Genomic DNA, 27484 nt, shown 5'->3' with positions numbered 1-27484 from the left:
CATGTTAATTGGGTCATATTTTCACAATTCGTTACAGGGAGCTGTATTTGTTAACTGGCTTTCTGTTTCGTGATGTGTGAAACGTTCTCGGTTAAAAAAATTGCACGATATGCTTTCATTTCCGAAAGGCAAAATTCTTCTTCCTCCTCCTTTTGTTACACTTGGGAATTGTTAAAAATATTCATGGGAATGCCTTGAAACCCTCCACATCACAACATGGGACTGTGATGTAGGATCTCAGCGATTCTGGCTCAGAAATACGATGTGTAACGTCAGTCCTATTAGACACTGTTTCTCCTGCGTTCTGTGCCTACCACAGTTGTAATCTTCTGAAACAAAATGGACTTCTTGTTATTGGCGTTAATTCTACGTCTCTCCTTCGCGTAGAATCACTTTCCATAATCATGTCTTCCCATCCACCATGGCTTTGTGACTGGCAAGCCAACTTGCGCATAGTTCTGTGGGATATTGGCAGCATTACGTGCAGCTGTGTCACATAAAATATCCACACTTCGAGTGATTGTACCGGTGCTTAAAGCCAAGGGCTTTTCGGGAAAATATCAGCAGAATTTGCTCGGCAATACTTGCAAGCTGTGTCTTGTTAGTTCTTATATGCAGACAGCAGTTGTCTGGCCATGGGTGCTCCTGATTAAATCAGACTTGGCGATAATGCTGAGCAGAATAGGGCCCCTTCACTTTTTTGGATCGAGAGATCAGGTGCCATCACCTGCGCAGACCTCACTTGATATTGTCGTCGCTGCTTTCGTTGTGAAGGATGTTGGGGGGGGGGGGGAAATTGGCAGGGTTTGGGTAAGCGGCATCGACGCAGTGGCGAGATGTTAACTACCTCTCCTGGTATAGCGGAGGTTGTGAGTTCGTTCCCGACCCTAATGCCTGCTGTTTATTTGGAGTTTGCATGTTCTCCCCGTGATCGTGTGGATTTTTCACGGGGTCCTCTGGTTTTTCCCTCCACATTTGGAAACATGCGTTTTAGAGTATTTGGCTGCTATACATTTTCCACGTGATAAGCCACTTCCTTGAGCTTTCATTTTTGGCCAGGTCACTTCTGAAAAAGAGCTGCAAAGCTCAGTGGGCCTTACCTGATAAAGTAAAAAATAGTTTAGTTCAATGTAACTATAGAAGGTCGGAATAAATGAGTACAAGTGTGTATAGCTTCGTAGACATTACCACTTTTTAAGAGCCAACGGTTATACCAGTTAATACTGCGGGCGTATCAATCATAAGTTCGTGCCATAAGCTTCACGGTTGCTGTTCAAGGTTCCGTAATTTTATTTGAAAAAGAGTGGGCCACGTGTGCCGATGTCACCATAACACATTGCCGAATATGTAAGGATATGTCCCGATTACTTAAATTCGGTTGAACCACATTACAAACTTCGGCCTCTACTGGCAGACAATACCCGCCTGTGAAACACAGCCTTTGAAGATAGCACAAATACCACATGTACTGAATTATTACCATTATAATTATTAACAGGAGACTGTGATGTATCGAACACGTGTGCGGATGGAGGAAGGGAAGGTTTACCGAGACAGGCATTGGAGGGGGCACCCAGAGGTCCGTGAATGGGGAAAGATGTAAAGACCGATGATGGAATACTGCTTGAGGAGTGTGCCTTGGGCTTTTAAATCTCACACGTGGGAGGAAACCTGAGTGCCCGGAGAGGCCCTCTGCATACGAGGGGATAACACTCAAACTCCATGTAAATTGTATTGTGAGTTGTATTGTATGTAGCTGGTTCATAACACAGACAAAGATCCCTCGTATAGCCTTAACAGACTCTTGGGGCAAGTGCTGTTAGCGGCCACCTATGAAGGCCGGCACGACACACGAGGGGGTGGGTGGCCAGACCCACCCACGATTGCCTTTGTTTCCCAAAGGCACTCGTTTTAGGCTGAGTCGACCTAGCAGAGGACTGGTTCAGATAATTGTCATTGTTGTTGGTGGCCGTGTGCAGGAACCGAACTCAAGTCGCCGGGTTTTGTAGCGCAGTACGCTAACCGCTGCACTAACGCTCCCCAAAGCATTTGACAACATGCATTCTAAAAAAACGAAGCAATATTTAGCAAATCTCAGACGTTTCATCCCTTTAGTCTGGGGAGATGCGATTTTTCACTGTAAATCAACACTTGCCAAGGGTTTGAATGCACCTTTCTTGGAGCCAACGGTTTGGAATTTTTCACTCCGTGCACCAAATAGAACCCCGCGCAGAATCTCAATGACGGACTCCCATGTGCAGTCCGCTCGGCATACACACGGATCTCACGTGGGACATGGTGCCGTGCAAGAGAATTATAAGGACTGCCCTGCGGCGGAGCCAAAAATGCCGCGAGCAAAGTGAGAAGCGGCTACTTTATGAAGTTAAGCCATCCGCTCTCCCAACCTCTCCCGATGTTTTTTTTAATTAAAAAAAAAGTAAAAAAGAAAATTGTCGAGTACAATGTTGGGCTATGGGTTCCGTCTTTCGAGCAGAGCAAGCACAGGTCGGCATGTTACGTGGCCGAGCAACGGCCACGTGGAACGGCGCTTGTGCTGTAAGGATGTACTTCACTCGCATTTGAGAAGATCATGGGCAAAGGCTCGCGAGAAACGGAGCAGCAGCGGGGCGCGCAGGTTTGGCTCAAGCTCCTCCGTTGCCTGAGAGACGGCGAGAAACAACAACAAGCCAGGAGACGCGGCCCATAAGTGGTGCTTGCAGCGGCGACCGGTGAAGCTGTTTCTCAGTGGTTACCCTCGGCCCACTGCGCGTGATGTGAGGTCTGCCGTGGAAGGTGCGTGCGTCGTTCAAACGATGGTCTTGCTAAGTCGCAAGCGAACTCACAGGAGCCAAAACGCAACGACCAAATAAGAATGATGGATTACCGACTCAGGTGCAAGAGAGGTCATGGTCCTTGGGGAAGGACTGCGTGATGATAGACGTCGCGATGGCTAGGAGATGTTAACTATCTCGCCAGGTATACAGGAGCTTGTGAGTTCTATCCCAACCCTGACGCCTGCTGGATGTTCTCCCTGTGGTCGCGTGGCTTTTCTCCGGGTCCTCTGGTTTTTACCTCCCCATTTAAAATCAACATGTGTTTAGAGTATTTGGCAGCTATACATTTCCACGCGATAAGCTGGTAACATCTCGCCATCCAGAAGTCGCTCGTTCGATTTCAATCTCCTGGCGTGAGAGTTGAAACAAGGTGCAAGGTTTTTAAATCTCCCCCCGCAACCCTCCCCCTTCCCCACCCCCCCTCTCCCCCGTCCCCTCGTGCCTGTCCACCCCCCAGCAGTGTAAACAGGTACGCCACAAATTTTTACTTAAAGCTTTCATGACTGCAGGAATTTATATTTTTTGGTTCTTTCGGTAAAGTCACATAGAAAGAAGAAAAATAAAGTGAATAAAAAAAATAAAAATAAACCCAATACACGTAGATAGAAAAAAAAGTGAATAAAATAAATTAGAAAATTAAAATAATGTAGACTGTAGCCTGGTTCTTAATCGGAGTGAGTGTACTGCCGATCTATAATGTAGACTGTAGCCTGGTTATTAAGTTTAGTGAGTGTACTGGCAGTCTATAATGTAGACTGTAGCCTGGTTCTTAACCTCGGTGAGCATACTGGCAGTCTATAATGTAGACTGTAGCTTGGTGTTTAAGCTGGTGAGAATATTGGTAGTCTCTAATGTAGACTGTAGCAATGGTTATTAGACGCCGGGATATTGCATGTGTAGTGAGTCCAACTAAGTCACAGACGTTATTCTTCAGAGGCAACACATTTATTCGCAACACGTATATACAAAGGGGTAACTGCCCCGTTACCAGATACAGCCTAGGGCGGTGACCACCCAGCTAACTACTCTATACAGAGGAGCTACGGCTACGATGGGTCGGACCCTCACTCGGGCCCCCGGCCACGTGTTGACGCCTCTTCAGACGTAGGACGTGGAGCTTCCAGCTCGTAGAACGAAGCGACCCCGGTCCCTCTCAGGGACCCGCCTTTTATCCTCCCGGGTCGGGGCCGGCCCCGCCCACCTTCTCGAGCGTTCCAGTTCCCTCTCGATCCCTCCCGAGAGCTCTCCCCAGACACGTGATCACCCCCTAGCCCCTCCCCACCTGGAGCCCTCTCTGTGGGCACTCCGGATCACGTGTCCTAGGGGTCAACCAGAGTGCCATGGCCCGGGGCAACCCTGCCCCTGGGCTGACACTCTCCCGCTCCCCATTGTGGGAGCCCGCACTATCCCAGCGCTCACCAAGCCCCGCTAAGACTGGTACTACACCCGCCTACGGGGTGTACGCGATGATGGTGCATCGCACGCCGTGCTGTGCTAGAGCCGGCCTCACTCAGCAAGACACATGGTGCTGTCCGCGACGGAGGGACATCGCACGCCACGGCCCTCCCGGGCCGGCACCACACAGTGACATCCCTGATGTCACTGCTCATGTCAGGAATCCTGTCCTTTGCTACAGTCTACATTACAGACTGCCAATACGCTCACCAGCTTAAAAACCAGGCTACAGTCTACATTAGCGGGGTTTTTATTATTTTTTATAAAAAAATTGACTCGCTTTATTTATTATTATTTTTCTATCTACGTGACTTTACCGAAATAACCAAAGAATATGTACGCCACAGTTAGTCGATTGGCTGGTCGCATGGAAGAGTAGGCCAAATACCCTCTGGTAGTGCTCCCGAAAAGGTTTAACCGAGTGCAGTTTTGCTGCGTCTCGTACCACGGGGAAGTACAATGGAAGTGTGACCCCCCCCCAAGGAAGTGTAAGTGGCTCCAGATTAGATTGGCCGTGAGCTCCGTGTCAGGTTTCCCAGCTGACCAAATCCATGCAGCCTCCTCCAGGGAGAACAAGTCCTGGCAACGCCTCAGCAGCCACCCACTGATGCATTCAGCATCGCCTCCTGTAATTCATTAATCACCCGTTTCACGTCGCCTTGCGATGACAAAAACCCGGGGTGGTGCTTTGTGCCTACCTGAACCCGGAGCCACTGCATGTTGAAGTTGATCCTCCCTGTAGCCGTAGGTGAATGGGGTTGCTATTTATGTGTGTATGTTGAACTTCTTTTGTACCATACGTAGCCAACCGTGCTAATCGTGAGCGAGGCTCACCGTAGGTAATATCCACCATGGGCAGAAAGCTTTGCACATATACTGTTTGTTTATATATATAGTCTTCCCATTTATTTTCACATTTCATGGATATGTCAACCCACGTGAGTGATAATTGTTTTAGGTCATCATATTACAATTCCATCCTCTCACAATATTTCGTCATAAAAAGCTACAATGTCGACCTTGCTATCATGCGTATTTGTTATCTAGAGATAAGTGTGGTTCACGAAATGCATTAATAGCATTTGCCACCCTCGCTGATACTCATAAACCACTTTCAGGCTAATGGCTGTAGGACCAATACTCTACTGGAATCCTAGCTTTGATGGGTATTCCTGCACTGGGTAATTCAAACGTGTAGCTGCTTTGGAAACAATATTTGTTTAATGCAACCTGTTGCTCTACATTTGAATACAAAACTATTTTAATCCGTAAAAGAATACTGATTTCGCAATGAGGATGAGTGGATGTGTTGGCTGTGTTTCTGTTTGCATTCGGCTGGGTATGGGTGCTGTTGCCCTGAGAGGTCCTGACACAATCACGGAAGGTCAAAAGTGCAAATGCTGCCCAACGATCAATCCAGCCCATCGGCTCATCATCGGGGTCAATTAAAACAGCACTCACCACTTTGTGGGTAATCGGCAGCTGTTTCTCTTAATCTCACGGCGATACTTTCCCCCAGATTTGAAGCTTTCGTGACTGCAAGGATTCATACTCTTAGTTCTTTCGGTAAAGTCACGTAGGTAAAAAATGAAATTAATAAAAAAAAATGACGACGTTTCGGAGGCAACACAAGTCTCCGTCATCAGGTGGGACCGTCACAGCCAGATTTGCTGCTTACCTACGTGACTTTACCGAAAGAACTAACAGTATATACTTTCCCCCGCCATGGGAATATAGAATTTCCACGAATGCCCGTTTGAGCTCGAGACACTTTGACCCGTGTCTATGCATTCGCCGTCTTGTTACGCATGCAGCGTTTCACTTTGGTTCCGCAATTGCCGAAAGGGGCTGAATGGAGCCGAGAGCATCAATTGCGCGCGCCCCCTTTTAGCTTGAGTGGTAACTGGGGGATTGAACTGAGGATCTCTGATGGCAGCGGCTCATCGCTCTGACGTGAGTATCACCCCCCCACCACACCACTCGCCTCCCTCTAGGGTCACCCAGCCACCCATTAAATGAGATACTATTGACATGGCAATAAAACACAAACTGACTCTTTACCATCAGCACAGCCGATGGGGCTTCCTTTGGAATGCGCACGACATGTGAGTTATTGTGAGGCTGCTGTGCCATCTATGCTTAATTGGTAGGCGAGCTGAAACATCTTTCTATCATTACAAGCAATTATTTTTTGAGATTGGGCGTCGGGGGGTGGCTCATTACCGTTGCTAAATCTTTTTTCTGAAATGTGTAGGCCATCATTACGAGATGATTGTCTTAACACTCGACACCCTGTCGGTCCATATCATTGGCTGTCGGACATATGGATGCGCATACCGATATTCGCAGGAGTCTGTCGACTGGCACCTACACTGCTATACACTGGGCTCTATGGAGGCCCGTCTTTAAGTGATCAGTCGTTCACAGTGGTGGTCGTCAAGAGGGGTTCTACTCTACACTACTATACATTACACTACTCTGCACTCCACTACTATACACTACATTATAAACTACACTACTATACACTACACTATACACTGGGCTCTATGGAGGCCCGTCGTTAACAGGGGTGCTCGTTAAAGGGGTTCTACTGTACATACAAACTCCCATCTCGTGGTACAGCCAAAGAGGGATAGAGTGTTTCACCCTCGCATGTGTTGGTTCTTCGGGTAATAACACATTCATATATATAGGACCGCAAAGCTTGGACAATTATTGGACCCGGCCTACCACGTGGCTGCCTTTCTGCTTGTTTGTGGTTTCTCTCTTCGAGAGTGAGCGAATACAAATTTAAATGAATTTTCCTTCATTATAATGTATTGATAGTTAGGTGAGATTGGAAAACTGAATATTTAACGTTTTGAGTGGAACAGTGGCGTGGTGGTTATAACGCTGCGCTATACACTTGGGTTACCTGGGTTCAATTCCTGGCCATGGCTCCCATCAATGGCACGTGATATCTGAATCTATACTGGGCCCTCCTCCCTTCACCAGTCCACACTGACCAGTCTGGTACAGAATGGTAAAAAACAACAATAATAGACATGGCATGCCAAGGTTTTCATTCAGCAGTAGATTCGCAAAGGCCTGTGAAGGAATTTGACATAACTGTTCACCTTAGCTTCCTCAATGTATTCTGGGTCTCTATAATTACACGGTGATTATCGGGAATTTGAAACTGGTGTTGAGCACGATCTCCTTGCTGTAGAGGAAACTTCTCATCTGTTAAATCAAACTCGGTTGCACCCAATTCATCGTCGTGATCAGCACGGTTGGCTACGAACGGTGCCAAAGGAGTTCAAAATACATACGTACATACGTGAGTGATTACATCCTGGATATAATCATACTCGGTCAGGGTAAAGGTGAAGCCCTGCGATTGCTTGCTCATGCCACTGCCGGCGGAAGGGTTTCTACTTGAGGGAGCTCGACAGAGCCTGAGCAGATCCCCTTTAGACGTTGTCTTAGGCCTACTCCCCCACGCCGGCCGAACATTTTGGAAGCGGTAAGGGTACCCACGCTTTTTCCCGCCACTGCGTTCCCATTTATACTGCCAGATCGACCGATGCGGTAGGGGGCGAGGGGGGGCGCAGTTTAAGAAACCTGCGCCGTCGCTTCAACTGCCGGCACTGGAGGCGATCGGATCGAGCTCGGTTCCGGCACGGCCCGCCCGTCACGCCAGGGTGGCGTGATCCCCTCATGCAGTCGCACCATACCGCCGTGTGCACGGTCGGCGAGCGAGCGAGCGGCGCGCCGTGTCACCGCTGGCGCTCCGTCGTGTTACGCTAACGCGGTGCAATTGGCCGCGCTCGTGCGAGAGAGGCAGTGGCCGGTACGATTTGCCCGGCAAGTGACAACGCGCGATGGTGTGGCGGGTCGCCACGGAGCGCACCCCCCCCCACCCCACCGCTCCGCTACAACCCTGGCCATTTCCGCGTGTATGTATGTTAAAACTTCCTCCGCACCGTACGTAGCCAACCGTGATAATCGGAGGTGCGGGGGAAGGATGACAAACTCAACACAAAAGCAGTTCTAAAGAAGTGAGTTTTCAATCTTGATGATTTTTAAGTGTCGGAAGGAAGAGCATTCCAGACGGCCGCAGAAGCGCATTTGAAAGGGTTATGATGCGGTGACCATCTTTGGTCGATAGCCAACAGCCGCTTCTGCGAGGATGACCAGAGTTCACGTGATGGTTTATGCTCTTGGACGAGATCAGCAAGGTACTGTGGTTCATTTATAGCAAGCACTTTGTGTCTAATGAGCACGACCTTATAATGTATTCGTTCACTAACCCATGCTGCCACCAAACCCCCCCTCCCGCCCTGCGGCGCGCATCACGCGACGCATTTGCCTCTCGCGTTTCTGCCGCCGATTGCGACACAACAAAGATCATTTGACAGTCGAGTGCGCTCTGGGAAGCGAGCTTCCCCAGGCTAGCGTCAGTGTCGTCCATAACCAGCAGAGGCAGCCGGGATAGGCAGGGCGGCCGTGTGATTTGATTTGTTAAGGAGGCTGGTGGGATATAATTGTGTCGTTAAACTCGCCACCACCCGACACAGCCAATTAGTAAGGTTGGTCACGTAAACAGAACGTGCCAATTCGTTGCTAAGTTCAACATACGTACGGAACATATCTGGCTTGGTGGAGGTTTTTTTGTCCGGTGGAGCGAGACTGTCCAACTGCCACCGTCCCCTCCATGGGAATGTGGAATTGCCACCACTGGCTCAGGGCTGCTGGCATAGTGGAGCTCCACCACATACTCATTTGCAGCCAGAGATGCTTTTATTACCCAACAGAGTAAAGAAAATAATAATGAAACTATTTTTTAAATGTCCTACATTTGTAAAACAAACACTAAAAAAGTGCCCAGAAGCGGAATGAAAAATAAGGACGAAAAAAAACGCATGGGATTATCTGATATTGTGATGTTGCGAGTCATTCTGTTCCTTCCCACAATTGCCAGGCCCCGTTCCCACGTGAAAATCAGCGTTCCGGTTGTTTTGTTAGCGCACATTGATTAAAGCACGTGTCGTCACTCCACGAAGGCTTGACCTTTAGTGATGCACAAGACAAAGATCCCCCAGTATAGCCTTAACAGACTTTTGGGGCAAGTGCTGTTCGCGAGCACCTATAAAGGCCGGCACGGCACACGAGGGGGTGCGTGGCCGCCTTTGTCTCCCAAGTGGCAATGTTTACACATCGCACCAGGTACTCATTTGAGGCTGAGTCGACCTAGGGGAGCACCAGGACCGGTTCTGATAATCGTCACTGCTGTTTGCCGTAAGCTGGAATCGAACTCTGGTCGCCGGGTTCGTAGTGGAGCGTGCTAACTGCTACACTACTGCTCCCCACTGCACAGACACGCACGCACACACGGACGCACGGACGCACGCACACACGGACGCACACACGGACGCACACGCAGTGGTCATGCGATGCACGTGGATGTCCCGCGTGAGCGTGCGTTGAATTTGCTTGGTGCCTTTGTCGCGAATCTGTTTATAAATAACTCCTACTGGAAGGCAGACATCGTTTATCTCTCGCGTGCCTCTGCTAAAAATAAGTGCGTGCTCCTGATAAATGCGCGCACGAGCTTGCTTATTGTGGTTTTTTTTAAAGTCCTCAAATAAAACTACGTCCCCGTGGGCAAAAAAAATGGGGAATGGGGGACAGGGAAGAGAGAGAAGAGAAAGAATGGGAAACGAGAGTAAAAGTAGGTGAAAGCAGATGGAACAGACGAGCAAGCAGAAGCGAGTTCCACGGGGGGAGAGGGAGCTTCTAAAACCACAGGGGGGGTAGGTAGGGAGAGGGTCGCGATTCACAGTGGGAGTGGTTGGCGACGCATAAGTCAGGTGACTCACGGGATGTTTCAGCTGATTTTAGATCTAGAGATGCGATGTAAATTCTAACTCGATGAACTCTCACAGGCCAGGCAACCCCAGAGTTATTCATTGTCCCTGCAGTCCCTTAGCCCTGTGGGAGGGGGGGGGGGCCGTTTCGGGCACTTTTCCCGACGGTCTCTCCCCGTTTCTCCTCGCTCTGCTCATCGATTGAGATGGGCTTCCATCCCGCCCAGCGTTTGATGTCCGACGTCCAGGCACATCCCGGGTGTTACCTCTCCCCTCCGTCGCCATGCTTTGCAGCCGGTCACCATTCACCCCCCCCCCCCCCCCCCGGGGTCACTACATTGCAGTTTTTCCCGTGCCTGACCTCGTTTTGTCGCCTGAATTCTTCGTAACACGTTTCTCCCCTCTCCAGGACTTGCCACGTTTGCTTCGTGCTCTTTATAAGACATTTTCTGGAAGGCTTTTATTTTGAGGGCAGCAGAGACCCGGGTTTGATGTGCAGTTAAAACGGGTTGGAACCTTGTTAAAATAATAATAAAAAATGTAACGGTGATTATCACGATGCAATGATATTTTGCAAAACGGACGGCTTGCTGTTCGGCGCGACGTCCGACGTTTTACTCCCCGTGCCGGGGACCTCCTTTTATTTTTTTTCCTCCATTCACCTCACCCGGCATGCGGAGCGAAACGTCGGACCTCGTGCCCCAACCGCGCACGGCACGCAACCCGAACGCAACGTCGGAGAACTAACCCGGCCGCTATCGCGCCGCGCAGGATGTTGGCACGGTGTATATATGTGTGTGTCTGTGTGTGTCTGTGTGTGTGTGTCTGTCTGTGTGTGTGTCTGTGTGCTCCGTACCACCAGTTTTGGACGACAGAGGCCGGGCAGTCAGAGGGGCCATGATTGCATCGTTCTGGAGCCATCAGAGCTAATTGTGGTGAGTGCACATTAAACACTGTCATTCGGTTGCCCTTGCAGTCCCCCGCGGGGGTCCCATCATTTACATTCTGAACGCCGGTGATTTAATCTGTCAGGGTTTTGCCTTCATTTTATTTCTGCTTCCCCCCCCTTTTCCTGTCGCTGCTGTTCATGATTTATTTTAACTACATAGCAAAAAGCCCGCGCGTGCACACGGCACAGCGAGTGTGCTTCAGTAGGTTAATAATGTGCGCATTATGAGTTGATGTGCGCGTGTGCACGCGTGTCGGTTGGTGCGGTCGCATGATGCATGTGCGTAATGGGCGCGTGTTTCAATGCGCCGTGACCAAACCCGCACAGAATCCGTCGTATACATCGCTAGCTAAGCAGGAGTTGACCCTGGTTAGCGCTTGGATGGGTGACCGCCACCGTGCATGCGAGGTTGTGACAGGCAGGCGAGGGGCTTTGCCGTGTGGTGGTCAGCAGAGGGCAGTACAGCATAATCCATTGTTGTACTGCCATCCTGGGCTTCTTAATTTTTATAAATAAACGCAAGTGTTTTATTTCCTCAAGAAGGCCAGGCGTCTGAAATGCAGATAATTTTTATCTTCTTGGAGACGTGACGATTTTTTAATCACGTATTTATCAACCTCTAAATAATGTGCTTACAGACGTATAAGTCAGGGTGCAGCCCTGCAATTGCTTGCTTGTGTCACTAGCTGGCGGATGGGGCTCCACTCGAGAGAGAGCCCTGCAAGTAGAGGGTGTTTGGCCTACTCTTCCACGCTGGCCACCCACCCCCCCTTGTGTGCCGCTCGCTCAACAGCACGCGCCCCAAAAATCTATCGAGACTACACGGGGGTGTGGGATCTTTGTCTTTGTGGCGCAGCTGGATTTCATGGATGAGCATGAGGAGTTCCAGCGCCAGGCCTCCTTCCGGCAGTCTCGCCGGCGCTTCAAGAGGATCACGCACGACGGCGCCAGGCAGACGGTGACGGACTGCCCCGGCGAGCCGCCCGAGGCCAAGCCACCGGTGCCCCTGCCGAGCGTCCACTACGTCCCGCACGCTCCCGCGCACAGGCTGTACTCCACGGTGAGTGCGGGCGGACGCGCTCGCTTGCTACCGCGTCGTGTGCGCGTGTTCTCGCGCGTCGACGTGTTCTCGCGAACGCGTGCGTGCGTGCGCGCGTGCAGGAGTGTAACGCGCAAGAACTCGCAAAACGCGCGCACGCCCACGGGCGAGCACACACGTGCGAGTGTGTGAACATTGCGCGATCCCTGGTTTGTCGCACGTGCGCACCCAGGTGGAAGACAGCAACACCGATGTGGCTGGCGATGTCACGCGTGTGATTGTCCCAGGTTTTGTGCCCGCCGAGGCCACGCGATGTGTCGGAGGCTTGCCAGCGGGCAGTCGTGGAACAGACCCATGTGTCACGGGATATCTGAACGCGATGACTGGCCAAAAGCACCGCCTATGCTGCACACCTAAGCGGCCTCAGCGCGCTGCTCGTTTTCGCGAATGTCACTCCTCTGCCTACCACCTCACTCTCCCTCCCATCTTTCCACGCAAATATAATAGACAAAGGCAAAGATCCCCCACGTAGCCTCTCAGAGACGAATGGAGCAAGTGCTATTAGCGCGCACATATTGAAGTTGCATCAGGGGGTAGGTGGCCAACACCATGCAGTGCTGATGCTTAGAGACCTCACCAGGAAACTAATTTAAGGCTGAGTCGACCTAAGGGGTTCAATGCGACAGATATGCCTGACTCATGTCGGCATGTCCTCGGGAAAGTGTGCAAAAGACAAGACAAAGGTGCCCCTTATAGCCTTAACAGACTGTTTGTGGCAAGTGCTGTTCGCGAGCGCCTATAAAGACCGGCACGGCACACGGTGGGTGGCCAGCACTGCGCGCCGACCGCCTTTGTCTCCCCACTGGCGGTGTTTGGGAGAGAGCGCACACACACACACACGCTCGTGCAGGCAGATGTTTGAGACAATTTAATTAATCGGCCGGCGAGAGCTCACCTTCCCCTACTGCTTTGAAGTCGGAATGAATGAATTCACAAAGTGGGGACCCGTTTCCGAAACGAACACTTGAATGGATGAAATAATGGGAAAACAAAGCTATTAAATGAACGAATGAATGAGGACGCTTAGAGCCCTGCACGGCACAAGCACTTGATTGAACGAAATGGGCACGCGGTTCATTTAATACTCCTGGTCTGCATTGCAATTCACGTGAAGTCATCGGCAACAGAACGCACATTGCTGCAGTAGCACAGCCTGTGCACGATGTGGCAGTGTTAATCGGCGAATGATGGATTTTGTACGCGCCAATGAAGTGGTGGCAAGCTGTTAGATGATCATCGAACGGAATCTCTCATGCAGTTAGTCGCTCATGGGAAAATTTCTGCGCGATGCAGCAGACAGCCGGGTACGTATTTGGACGCGCAATGGCAATTACAAGAATTTAGTATCCACACCTCTGATTTGCGTGGTTGGCTACGCACGGTGCAAAAGAAGTTCAGCATACATATGCACATGAAGCATTGCACATTAGTCGGAGCTTGTTTGTCCTGTTGTTTAAGTCGACGATTATTCTACCATTTGCCTGTGCAATCGCACATTAAACCCACCTCTGTTCCCAAGAGTGCCGCTGGACGGGAGGTAAGGGTGACGTCATCGGCATCGTCAGCCACCTCACGCTTGGCGTGGCTTGTAAGGGGGTTTCCTGCCTTCAGCAGGCGGGATGTGCGGGGGCGCCTGCTGCGTTTTAAAGGGGCCCGAGATGAATCCAGCAGAAAAAAATAAAAAATGTGTCAATTACAAACATTAGTGTAATTAATCGACTCTCCATTGTCGATGAATGTGACTCAAGTTTGCAATCGACTAAAAATAAGTTGCAATGAGGTCTTGTGTGATCAGAGCCATTATTTTGCCGCTATAAATTTCCACGTGGCAAGCCACTTCGTTGAGCTATCATTTGTGGCCCAGGTCGCTTCTGAAAATGAAGCTTTTAGCTCGGTGACCTTTACCGAGTAAAAATGAAAAATAGTTCAGTTTTATTTATATTTTTACAGCGATTTGCTTACCTTTCCTATACTTAGCACTCCTATCGTGTTTTTGTATTTGTTTGTTGTAACATTATAACCTGCCCCTACTGCACATCTGTGAGGAAGAGCGTTATAGCTCGTCAGATTCCTCCAGTTTAAATATGTTTTTACGCAATGGATGGATTCATCTTTATTTTTCTGCCGTCAATGGGATTCGGTAGTGGTCTCACAATACTGTTTCATCGATTAACATTGATGCTTCAGCCCAGGATACATGTGAAGTATTGGAAAATGACGGCAGGAAACTCCTTGACGGGAACACACTTCTTTTATTAAATCTTGACTTGTAACGATACAACGCGTGGCCTCTCTTCTTCACAATGCGGTCACCATACAACGGTACAACTCGTGACCTCTTCTCTCCGCCCTACGCTTCTCTTGACTCTCTTAGATTCTGTGCTGCTGGCTCTCTGTGCCTCGTGTAGACTCCGCGCCTCGGCTACACTCTTCTCTCGTCTCGTGTAGACTCTGCGCCTCTGCTACACTCTCCACTCGCCTCGTGTAGACTTTGCATCTCTCTCTGGCTACACCGTATGCATACTCGGCTCGTGTAGACCTTTCTCTCTCTCTGGCTACACCGTATGCATACTCGGCTCGTGTAGACCTTTCTCTCTCTCTGGCTACACACTATACATCGCTCAGCTCGTGTAGACCTTTCTCTCTCTCTGGCTACACACTATACATTACTCAGCTCGTGTAGACCGTTCTCTCTCTCTGGCTACACACTATACATTACTCAGCTCGTGTAGACCGTTCTCTCTCTCTGGCTACACACTATACATTACTCAGCTCGTGTAGACCGTTCTCTCTCTCTGGCTACACACTTATACCTTACTCTCCTCTACTCTCCATTACTCTCCTTTACTCTCCTCTCCGGGCTCTATCTCTGCACCTTCGTCTTCATTCTTAGATGGTTCCACTTCTCCCCCCTACTCCTCTGTGCATCACCTTATATATCTCTTCTTCCCGGGAGACGGAGCGGATGCGGACCTCAACGTCGGCACCGCTCCTCAGTTACCCAATCACCACGCGCTATCTCTACGATCCGTTTCCGCCCAGCGCGTGTTTCCACTCCCCGACCAATCACACCGCACTGCCACCCGATCACTCCCTCTCAGCGCGTCACCGGCACACAGCCAATCAGCAGCACTACCCCCACCCGCGCACTGACGCCTGCTCCTCCCCGTCAGCGCGCGTCACCACACACACACCCGTACATACGCGCTGGCACACGACGTATACACCCAGCGCGTATCACCACTACATCACCCCCTCCCACATAGCTCGCAGCCGGCCCGGCTGCTAACAACAACCAACCGCAACGATAAGACGACAACCAACAAAAAAAACCCGTAACCCCCCCAGTGTGCCCCGTAACATAACAACAACAACAACAAGAATAACTATGTGCAGATTGACAATGAACACGAAAAGTCAACAATAACACGATACAAGCAAATTCCAAAAAACGAACGCGCCCCACGTCCCTGCGACTACACGCAGTGACGAGGCGCTCCAACTGCCCCGACTCCTCACGAGGCAGGTCACGCAAAGTAGCACGACCTGGCGCGAGTCCGTCTGGCTGGTCCGTCGTATGGGGCGGGACACTGACGACCGTCCGGCGGTTCCGGCTGCTCCAGACGGCGCGGAACGGGCCTGAAAGGGCCGGCCCCGCCGCGGAGATCCGGCCGCCGGTGATCGGCAGCTGTCAGTTCCGAGACACCTGGGAGCAGATCAGGCGAAAATACGTGTGGATCAGGCAGAGACATTTCCCCCTCTGGGTCGCCGGTCACGTCACACGCCCGGCCATCACGACACAAGGGGAGGCCATATGGAGGCGAGAACGGTTTCAGTCGGGAGGGGTGAACGTACCAACGGCGCTTTCCCCACTTTATCTGAACGCACTGGGGCCGTGCAACGCGCACGACCTCCACGGGTCCCCTCCACGGTCTCAACAATTTAGGCGACGTAGCCAAGGGTGCCTGAGGGCAATGCAGCCAGGCCCTGTCACCTGGTTTCCATTCGTGCATGGACACCTTCCGTGCCCGCAACCGTTCATTAGCAATTTGGCGAGCCCGCGAATTAAGCCGTGCGGCCTCCCTCGCCTCTGTCAGCTTGTGAATATTAAACTTAATATGTTCTGCCAAATTAGAATTAGTTCGTGGAGCGGACAGGCCAAGTTGCGTTTCCATTGGCGGGTCAGCTTCCCGACCGTACATCAAATAGAATGGGGAAAACCCCGTAGCTGCATGGGGGGCCATTCTATACGCGGCAAGGACTCCCGGGACCTGCAGGTCCCAATCTACATGTGCCTCGCACACCTGCTGGCACAGCATGGAAGTCAAAGTTTTGTGGAGTCTCTCCACCATCCCGTCTGTCTGCGGGTGGTACGGGGAGGTGCGCACCTTCTTGGTACCCAACAGATCGCACACCTCTTGCAACAATTTACTCGAAAAATGTTTACCTTGGTCGGTCAGCAGGCGTTCGGGAGCCCCCTTGTCCAGGACATAGCCCTGGACGAAGGCATCCGTCACAGCCGCTGCCGACTGGTTAGCGAGAGGCCACGCCATAGGCCATCGGGTAAAGTATTCGACCCCCACTAACAAATATTTATTCCCTCTCGGCGTGACTGGGAAGGGCCCCAAAATATCGAGTGCAACGAGCTCGTTGGTACGCGAGACCTGAATAGATTGCAGCGGTGGATTAGCTGCCACGGGCGGTGGTTTACGCCTGGCGCACTCAACGCACCCCTTCAGAATATTTACCACATCACTTCCCATTCCCGGCCAGTAATAGTCACGCTGAAGCAGGGCAAGCGTCTTGTTAACTCCCAAGTGCAAGAGGTGTTCGTGTGCCGCCAAGACAACCCTCCCCCTCACAGCGGAAGGCACCACGAGTGCGTTCCGCCGGGACAAACTGTCCCATCTCAATAACATGCCCTGCTCAAGTACATAGGAGCCGGTACGCTCCTGGTCCCCCTCGGGACCCCCAACCTTGCGGCGCAATGCTAGCAGCGAGCTGTCCGCCATCTGGAGGCGGCCCCATTCGCTGAGCGACAACGAGAGCAGCGAGTCCCGACCCTGAGAGGCAGTGGAATCATCCACGATCGGTGCGCCCGCTGTCGCAGCCAGTGCCCCCATCTCCCCCGCAAGCGTCGGTTTACAGCGCGCCGATCCCGACAAACACGCGCATTTATCACAAGGCAACAACCGCGACAAGCAATCGGCATTTGTGTGTCGCAACCCCTTACGGTACGTAGTCGTAAACTGATAGTCCTGGAGGACTTCCAACCAACGCGACAACTGGCCCGAGGGCTGGGCGACCCTCAATGAATACTGTAGCGCCGCGTGGTCCGTTCGGACCGTAAAGTGACGACCATAGAGATATGGCCTAAACTGCTGCACAAAAAAGACAATGGCAAGCAGCTCGCGACGGGTGACGCAGTAGCGCTGCTCCGCCGGAGACAACACCCTACTACCGTAGGCGACAACTCTTTCGACACCCCCAACGACTTGGGATAGCACCCCCCCAATGCCCGTGTTGCTAGCATCCGTGTCCAGCAAAAAGGGACTGGCAAAATCGGGATAACACAAGGGTGGGGCACCCACCAAGGCGTCCCGGAGGGCGCGAAACGCGGCCTCCTCCTCCGGTCCCCATTTGAACTTCACTCCCTTCGCCGTTAGAGCGTGCAAGGGTTTTGCAATAGTGGCGAAGTGCTCAACGAACCGCCGATAATAAGAAGCAAACCCGATGAAACTACGCACGTCGGAAACGGACGTAGGTGTCGGCCACGAACCGACACAATCCGTCTTCGCGGGATCGGTGGAGATCCCCGAAGAATCGACAATGTGACCCAAGTATCTAACCGACCTACGAAGGAGGTGACATTTGGCCGGTTTAAATTTCAACTTAGCCGATCGCATTCGCAAGAACACCCCTCTCAATCGCTGGAGGTGTTCTTCAAACGTTTTACTGAAAACAATGACATCGTCCATATAAATCAAGCATGTATCCCACTGCAAGCCCGACAAAACCAGCTCCATAAGTCGCTGAAACGTCGCTGGAGAAGAGTGAAGTCCCATGGGTAACCGGTTAAACTGGAACAGCCCCCCTGGAGTCCGAAATGCTGTCTTAGGTTTCGACTCTTCGTCGAGCGGCAACTGCCAAAACCCCGATAACAAATCAAGAGTCGAAAAATATCGCGCACCAGACAATGCATCGAGGGACTCATCCATCCTGGGGAGCGGATACGCGTCAGCCACAGAGATCTTATTCAGGCGACGGAAATCAACGCAGAATCGCAGGGACCCGTCCTGCTTCTTAACCAGCACAATAGGCGCTCCCCACGGGCTAGAGGAGGGCGAAATAATATCGGCTTCTAGCATTTCGTTAACAGCCGACTGAACATGTTCCTTCTCCACGGGACTCAGTCGGAAGGGATTTAGCTTGACCGGCGCCGCATCGCCCGTTTCAATGTGATGGTGCAACAAATCCGTGCACCCAATGTCATACTTATGTTTACTGAATACATCATAGAATTCAATGAGCAACTCGCGCAGCGCACCCAACTGCGCCGCCGACAAATCGTCCGAGGCGGCGCATAGCGAATGGACCCACTCAAGGTCTTCCCTTGGCTCAACGTTCCGCGCGGGGCTCGAGCCCACCTGCGCAACCAACCCATCATCCACAGGGACCCGCGCCGCGTGAGCCAGCACGGTGCCCTGCGGAATGACAGCTGGTCGCGACCCCGCGTTCAAAACCATCACAAACGGATCCCTGTCAGCCCGCACCAAAGTGTGAGCCACCGATAAATCAAGACCCCCGACAGCCTTGTTAGAAGGACCCAAAAGCATACTTTGTCCCGAAGCCTCCCTCACCCATGGTTTCCGCAACCGGAGGGGAATCAACATCTGTGAACCCGGGGGCACTTGCACGGTCTGTGTCGCCACCGCTTGTATCGTAGCGCACGCCGTCCGAATGTCAGTAGGGCCCATCAAAAATGAAATCCGGCGACCCGATGGCAGTTCAATGCATCGTTGATCGATAAGAATTTTAATAGGCATTTTAGCCAAAAAATCAGTGCCCAAAAGACACGGAACTGCCAAAGAAGACGAAACGAAAACGGGTCCCGACAATTTGATATCTCCAATGCAAATGGACGCCCTAACCTGACCGATAATGCCCAACGATCCCCCATTAGCGGCGTAAAATGGCACATCCACTGGAAGCAGCGGACGACATTGGACTGGAAGAATATTATAAATGAGGTCCGATATAATAGTTGCCGATGCCCCCGTGTCCACTAACACCCTAATCTCAACCCCATCAATAGATCCCGTAACAACGGACGAACCCGCCGAAGCAGCCACAATTCTATGCCCCAATTCCGCCCATTCAATGTCTCCCTGGTCCCGGCCGAACCCCCCTCGCCGAACCGAATCCCCGAACCTTAACCGGCCCTCCTCCGCCGCAACGCGGCGTCCCATGTGTGCCGAATAAACAGGCCGAGCGTGTGAGGTGCCGCGACTTGCCGGGGATTGTAGAGATGACTTGGGCTCTCGGTCGTCGTCCAGCCGAGCTCCCATGGCGCGCTGCCGCGGAGCGCGGCACCCGGACGCCACGTGGCCCCGGAGGCCGCAGTTATAGCACGTGACGAGGGTCGGAGTAGATCTTGGTTGCTCCGACTTTCGGCCCGATCGCAGAGGCGACCGGGCCCCCGGCCTCCAGTCCCCTGGTCGTCCCGTGGCGAACGCCTCCTCTCGTGGGCTGACGACTTGGGGTTCGGTGACCACCGAACCCGGGGCTGCGACGACAGCAGCGTTGCAACCAACGCCTTGTTTCCGTTGTAGGGCCTCGTGCGCTTGAATACTCGTGGCGACTCTCAAAGAAGAAATATCAATCTCGTCAGCTGTGTTGATAGGGACCCCCAGGTCCTGCGCCAACTTAAGCAGCTGCTCCAAAACCATCGCGTCTTGGCCCTCCTCGTCCATCCGAGGGAACGCAGCATCAGCAAGAGCCAGCAACGCCGTGCGATAGGCCAGCGCGGTCTCCGTGGCCGCTTTCCGTCTTGCGTAGAAATGATGGCGGCACGCCGAGGGAGGTCCGTAGACCCTGGCCAACAAACCCAGCGCATCCTTCAGCGTGGAGCGGTCCGACTTCCGTGCAGCCCTGAAGGCCGCGAGCGCATCGTCGTCCAGCATGGCGGGCAACGCCCGCAGCGCCGTAGCATCGGACCACGCTGACATCTCTTGATGCGCCAAAAACCTTCGCTGAAATTGGCCCCAGTCTCCGCCTTCCGCCTTGAAGGCTGACAACGTGGGCAGACGCTGCTGAAAAATGAAGTCATCCGCCTCGTGGTTCCTCTCCGCCTCTCCGTCGGTGTGTAAGATGGCGGCTCCAGCAGCAGACGTAAAATGGCGGACCCCCTCGCGCGCTGATGACGTCGATGCGCGCGCTTGGGAACCCACCACCACGTGGCGCTCGCCGTTCCCGCCAAAAGTAGGCCCAGGCGCAATGGCGGGAATCCCCCATTCGTTTTGGCGGGAATCTGCGGGGCGACCTTGTAAAATGTCCCCCACCGTCCCCGCTCCTCCCGACGAGCTGATCTCCGCCAAGATGGACGCGGCGGCGAGCAGCAGCTCCGCCAGTCGGGAGTGCGCCTCACGAAGCCCGGCGTCGGTCCCCGGTCGCTCGGCCGGCGCCGTCGACGGATCCTGTAGCGTGGGCAAGTCCTCCTCCTCACCCCCCGCCACCAGCGGCCCCGAGTCGTCCAGGTTTTCCTCGCGGTCAATCCCGTGGGTCCTACGGGTCTTCCTTGTCTCCATGCTTGGAAGCCCGTTTCACTTCTGACGCCAGATGAAGTATTGGAAAATGACGGCAGGAAACTCCTTGACGGGAACACACTTCTTTTATTAAATCTTGACTTGTAACGATACAACGCGTGGCCTCTCTTCTTCACAATGCGGTCACCATACAACGGTACAACTCGTGACCTCTTCTCTCCGCCCTACGCTTCTCTTGACTCTCTTAGATTCTGTGCTGCTGGCTCTCTGTGCCTCGTGTAGACTCCGCGCCTCGGCTACACTCTTCTCTCGTCTCGTGTAGACTCTGCGCCTCTGCTACACTCTCCACTCGCCTCGTGTAGACTTTGCATCTCTCTCTGGCTACACCGTATGCATACTCGGCTCGTGTAGACCTTTCTCTCTCTCTGGCTACACCGTATGCATACTCGGCTCGTGTAGACCTTTCTCTCTCTCTGGCTACACACTATACATCGCTCAGCTCGTGTAGACCTTTCTCTCTCTCTGGCTACACACTATACATTACTCAGCTCGTGTAGACCGTTCTCTCTCTCTGGCTACACACTATACATTACTCAGCTCGTGTAGACCGTTCTCTCTCTCTGGCTACACACTATACATTACTCAGCTCGTGTAGACCGTTCTCTCTCTCTGGCTACACACTTATACCTTACTCTCCTCTACTCTCCATTACTCTCCTTTACTCTCCTCTCCGGGCTCTATCTCTGCACCTTCGTCTTCATTCTTAGATGGTTCCACTTCTCCCCCCTACTCCTCTGTGCATCACCTTATATATCTCTTCTTCCCGGGAGACGGAGCGGATGCGGACCTCAACGTCGGCACCGCTCCTCAGTTACCCAATCACCACGCGCTATCTCTATGATCCGTTTCCGCCCAGCGCGTGTTTCCACTCCCCGACCAATCACACCGCGCTGCCACCCGATCACTCCCTCTCAGCGCGTCACCGGCACACAGCCAATCAGCAGCACTACCCCCACCCGCGCACTGACGCCTGCTCCTCCCCGTCAGCGCGCGTCACCACACACACACCCGTACATACGCGCTGGCACACGACGTATACACCCAGCGCGTATCACCACTACACATGCATGGAGTCTTGCGTGTAAGAATCAATGTGTGTTTGATTCGTATGCAGCACAGCATTCGGCGCGTGAATGCCGTGCCCTAGGTATCGAGGCCAAGTTCCCAGGGCAGTTGTTTGGGGGGTGAATCGAAATTAAGAGGCGTGGTCGTGCGAGAATGGCACGGCTTGAGGAGACCCTCATCCAGCAGTGGATAGTTCATGGCTAGCGATGATGGTCTGGGTACATGATGCGTTAACATTGACATCCCCCCCAAGCCACTAGAGGCAATGGCGGAGCCAGGATTGTCAGGTAGGGGGGGGCAACCCCTCCAGCAATGAAAAATGATGGAGGAGTTGTTTGTGAGTAAGGACTTGTCCCTTGCTTTTTATTCGACGCGTGTGCGGCAATGGCGCAGCCATCGATCGAGGGTCGCATTCGAACCGCGTTGTTTGATCGGCATCGCGCTCGCTGAAGGTGAATGCCTTCAGGGAAGTCGTGTACTATATACGCAACTGGGCACAATTCTGTGAGTCACTTACAACTGCTTTGCCGTTACTTATTGCCAATTATGGACTGTTGTTCTATCATCTCATAGAGTCCCTGGCACGTAATAATATGCCACACAGTGGCAGAGGGGGTCGCAAAATGCCGATTTATTACTAATAAACCCCAATGATCTGATCGAAATTAGGGATTTCGATCGGATCATTGGGGGGGCGTGTGCCCCCCCCCCCACTGGCTCCACCAATAACTAGAGGCCGCTGTTTTCACCGCAACGTGAAAGAAAGGAATGCATGCTTGAATTGGATGCCGATACATTTTTTAATTACATTTTTTTTAGCGACTTAACGGTGGGGTTGGGTGGATCGTGCAGACATGGAGCCAGTAAGGTGGTTCCTGTAGGAGGCAGTCTTGCAAGTGGGCTCGTGCTTGACTATCAATCGCCTTCTACGCGAAGGTTTAGCTGACTCGCTCTCAGTTTTGCCACATTCTGTCCGTGCGCATGGCGATGTGTCCAGGAGCTCGATGTCAGGGTGGTCCGCTGCTGGCCGCGGCGAGGTCTCTCCGGGGGAGATTTCGCGTGGTGGTTTTTGTCGCGCGAAATGTTGGCACTTGAAAAAAGGGGGCATTGTCCAATGTCACGGAGATGGAACAGTCTCGAATTAGTCTTCAGCCCTCAGTGGGGCTCTCCTGCCTAAATAAAGATATAAAAACAAATATAATGAAGACAATTCAACAAAGGATCACTGCTGAGTCTGCGATGAGATTTCTTTCGGCGTACTGTAATGAAATATCCCGCGAACGGTTATTATTAATCTTTTGTCCAGTGTCTAAATAGGCCTTACGATTCTAATGAGTTTTGTCATATCGTTATTAATTTTATTGCATTTCGTTAACGTTTTTGAAAGGGCTGGGGGTGTTTCTAAAGGCACATGTGTTTGCATTAGAGTGGACATTGAGATATAAATGTTTTTCAATTAGATGGCTTCAATTGGTCTTCACCCCCACACTCTCACCTCAGTTTTCCAGCACTATGTTTTACAGACGAGTATCGTCCGCAGTATCTTCATAGTAGGGGTGCGATGTTGCTACGTGGCCTTAACCGGTTCCATGATTTGCGAGTACCTTTTCATAATTGGGACCATGGTCTCCTTATTTTTTTAATCAGTTGACGAGATCTTTTAATGTCCAACTGTGAAGCAGGCGGCACGTATTTATTGTTCATGCCCGCACCTCCGATTAGCACGGTTGGCTACGTACGGCGCGAAAGATGGTCATCATACATACAATACAGAACGCAGTATTAACCAGAGCGGCCACGTGGTTCTAACCCAGAACCTCTGTAACTAGCAACAAATGTGCGCGCCCACTCGCGTGATGAAATGGCTTCAGTCATTCCAAAGCTGCGCACCGATTCTACTCCTGTGTATGATGGCAGCAATATGTTTAGGAGATCTCATGCCAACGTTTGGAGTCAGGTGCTCGCCACGAGAGAAATAATTCGTGTCGTTTTGCTGTGCCTCCTCTGCCAGCACGGACCACGGTGGGTTTACCATGTGGTCCGTAGTTTGGGTTTCATGGCCCCTCCTATTACATTCCAGGGAGCTTTCTAGGCAGGTAGGGCAGATCAAGCATTGTCCTCTAAAGCTGAGCCCAACTCATTTTAGAAACAAATCGATAGTGGTGGTGAAAAAAATAGGTGGGGCGCACGTTAATTATTTACAGAGATATATTTATAACTGGCATGGGACTTTTGTGGCTGGGAAACTGCACATTAAGGTACAGCCAGTTTTGGGCCGCTCGGTATATTAACGATAATCGCCTGCCGAATTAGGTGGGGTTGCAGCTGGCCTGATAGACCAGCTGGGAGACGACATGTTCAGATCCGAACTAGGGGTCAGTTTCATTCGATCATGAGCAACATCATTATCAGCGTCCAACATCAGTTTCATCATCACCATGATCCCTATCATCATCAGCATTGGCAGCATCGGCATCATCAGCTCTAGGTAGGAAAATTGCATCACCTGGGTAGACTGTACATTTGGTAGGAAATGAACAATGATAATTCAATGGAGATGCTTGTGCTTATAATAAAAATTGTGGATTTTCTTCCACTCGGGTTGTAATCACCAACATAGTTGAACACTGCTCGATGAAAGTTTGAGTAGACTGAAAATATACAACATCATCATCATCATTACCATCACCATTTGCCATGGTCTATACACTGCCGGACGGAGACCTCCTCACACCATAGACATCATTCACGATCCCGCGATGCCACAATCCATCTCGCTCTTGCAGATGAACTGGCCTCATCGCTCCATCTCCGCGGTAGTCATCCTCTCCTGGGCGTGTTTTTTTCCTTTGGCTGCCACTCTGTCATACATTTCGCCAAAGACGATCACCGCACCGCACGCTTTCAGATTCGCTTCTGCGGGCCGACTGGAAACACTCTTCCTTCCGATCTTTGGAATCTACTGGAGCTATGCACGTTTAAATGTAGATTGAAAACGTATTTGTTGTTTAGAGCTGCTGTTTGTGTTTAGCTTGCTGTCCTTCCCCCACACTTCCGATGAGCGTGGTTGGCTACGTACGGTGCGAAAGAAGCTCAATACACGGTTTGTTCTCCTTTAACGCGGAAGTTCTATTGCTCAAGAAGACCGCGTTATGGAAAAATCGCGTTATAATAAATAATCGAGGGTAAGGCACAGCGTACAATGAGTGAGGAGCGGGAGTCGCATCTAGAAGCATCCAGCCACATCCCCGCCTTGTGTGATGTAACGCTGAGGCAGCCGCACGACGGCTTATTGTTGCTCACGCGACGTAGTTCTTAATCGCGTTTTATCCAATTCACTTTGTGAAAACTACGTGCTATAGGAGAACAAGACTCTACATCCGTGCATCCATCCGTCGGCCAACGTCTTTCTTCCAGCGACGCGTCCGGCCCAAGCCCGCTTCAGCCGATGCGATGTCTCTCCTTGATGTTTGTCCCTTGATCCACGTGCTCCTCCTTCCGCCCTTCCGTGTAAATTGCAAGCAAAGCATCTCTCCGTATTTCTTCGCCACGCTTTTTTTTTCACCCTTTGATCCATTTCCTTCGTCGGCGTCGTTGAATACATGAGCATAGGCCCAACGTAAACCTCTCTATGCGTCTCACAATTCACTTTTTATTATGAACCATTTACCACTTGCGGGAATATAGAAATTAACGTGTACGGTAAATCCTTGCCCCCCTTTTGTACCATCGTGTAATTTTCCGTGATCGCGATAAGAGGCCGCGCGCGTGTACTCAGCCTTGCAAGCTTAAGTGACAGCAGCATGAGCAGCGATGTAACCTGCTGAATTGCATTCGTGATCGCGATTAAAGCCATTAACCGCCCGGGTTAATGGCTTTAATCATGACCTTGCAGAGGAGGCACACAAAAAAATTACAAAACAACAGAACAATCCCCCATTTCTCCTGCAAGGCGACGCTGCCGCGCACCCTGTAATGTTCGGCGCGGTGGACTTGCGATCCCGAGGTCGCTGATTCAATCTCCATCTTCCGGCGGCGCGTCGGTTAAAAACGATGATGCTAGTGTCTTAAATCCACCCCCCCTCCTCGTCCACCACCACCACCACGCTTCTGTTCACCCAGTGGTATGAATGGGCACGGCACAGTTTAGTCGATGGGCAAAGTCGCGTGTTTGTGGTGGGTGTAAAGTGTGGGCACTCCCACCTCTGCAAAGATGCCTGGTCAGGGTGAAAGGGTAGGCCAAATGCCTCGAGGCTCCCCTCTACTGTGGGCCCTTCCGCCAGCAGTAGTCTAACCGAGACATTGCAGGGCTGCACCTTTACATCGTGTTATGGACCACGAAGGAAATTGTTGGCGGCGAGCACCTATTAAGGCCAGCTTGGTAAGTAATGTCGTAGTTTGACTAGCACCATGCCTGCCCGTCTTTGCTCCACCAGTACTGGTCTTTTACACATCTCCAAAGCTACAAATTTGAGGCTGAATCAACCTAAGGGAGTTCCCAAGATAGGTGCAAATACTGCACGTCCGGTAATGGAACCTTTATGGCCAGGGTTAACTGCGTCAGTGCTTCTCACACACGTAAACAAAAACACGCATAATTTCGCACAGGCTGCATCTTGCAGAAAAATGTGACATTTACACAATATCCTGCGCAATGCCCGCACGTTTATCAAATGAACAGATGATGCACGGCTATTCTGGGCTCCTACTTTATTTAATTATGATCTCAATTATTCTCAATTACTGACGTTGCTGCCATGTGAAAATGTACAATGTGCAATGCGCGTCATACTTCCTGTGCGTGTGTTGGCACGCGCCTGTAAAGCCGGCACTCTGGAAGCGACGTTGATGTGATCACATTTTTAGAAGACACTCGGATATGGGGTCGGAGGGGTGGGGCGGTGACGCAAGGAAGACGGTAGTACAGCAAGTAGATTGCTGATTATACATGTGTGTGCTCTCCTCTCATGCGTGTGGGTTTTCTATCGGTACTCCCGGTTCCCTCCAAAGTTGTGAAGCCGTGATGCGAGCGGCCGTAGCAACGCTGCTGCACTGTGGCCGCCTGTAATCCGGCGCTGTGGAGGCAACAGGGAGGGTTGGTGAATCGCCGTACAGATGCTGTGAAACTCCCTTCCCGCAGGTGTCAAGGAGACGCCGTAGTATCGACAAGGCTCAATTATTGCAGCTCGCCACTCTACGGGACGTCTGGCAAAAAAAACATAACCAAGCTGCAGCCGTGTAGAACTTTCTTTGGCACGTGTCGCGACAGGTACTCGCAAGATCTGACCGTGTCCGTCCGGCGCTCGCCGAACTGCATTGGCTTCCAGTTGCCGGACGAATACGTTATGAGGTCGCATTCATTACAGACAAAGTGCTTGCCACATCTCATCTGCCGCACAGCATTCTGG

General features: G+C 51.7%; 1 protein-coding gene across 4 annotated transcripts in view; it reads left to right on the top strand.

Moving 5' to 3' along the window:
• Positions 1 to 27484, top strand: part of RAPGEF2 (Rap guanine nucleotide exchange factor 2) — a 220679-nt gene that overhangs the window by 90245 nt on the left and 102950 nt on the right. For all 4 annotated transcript variants that reach the window (XM_078875468.1, XM_078875467.1, XM_078875470.1 and 1 more), the window contains 2 exons: positions 11001 to 11073; positions 11944 to 12147. In XM_078875468.1, coding sequence (XP_078731594.1) covers positions 11001 to 11073; positions 11944 to 12147 — 277 coding nt within the window. The remainder of the gene's footprint in view (positions 1 to 11000; positions 11074 to 11943; positions 12148 to 27484) is intronic.

This window comes from Lampetra fluviatilis, chromosome 41 (genome assembly GCF_964198595.1).
Source record: "Lampetra fluviatilis chromosome 41, kcLamFluv1.1, whole genome shotgun sequence".
Classification (NCBI taxonomy): domain Eukaryota; kingdom Metazoa; phylum Chordata; class Hyperoartia; order Petromyzontiformes; family Petromyzontidae; genus Lampetra; species Lampetra fluviatilis.
The sequence above is the reverse complement of the archived record's forward strand: the minus strand, read 5'-3'. Positions and strand labels throughout refer to the sequence as shown.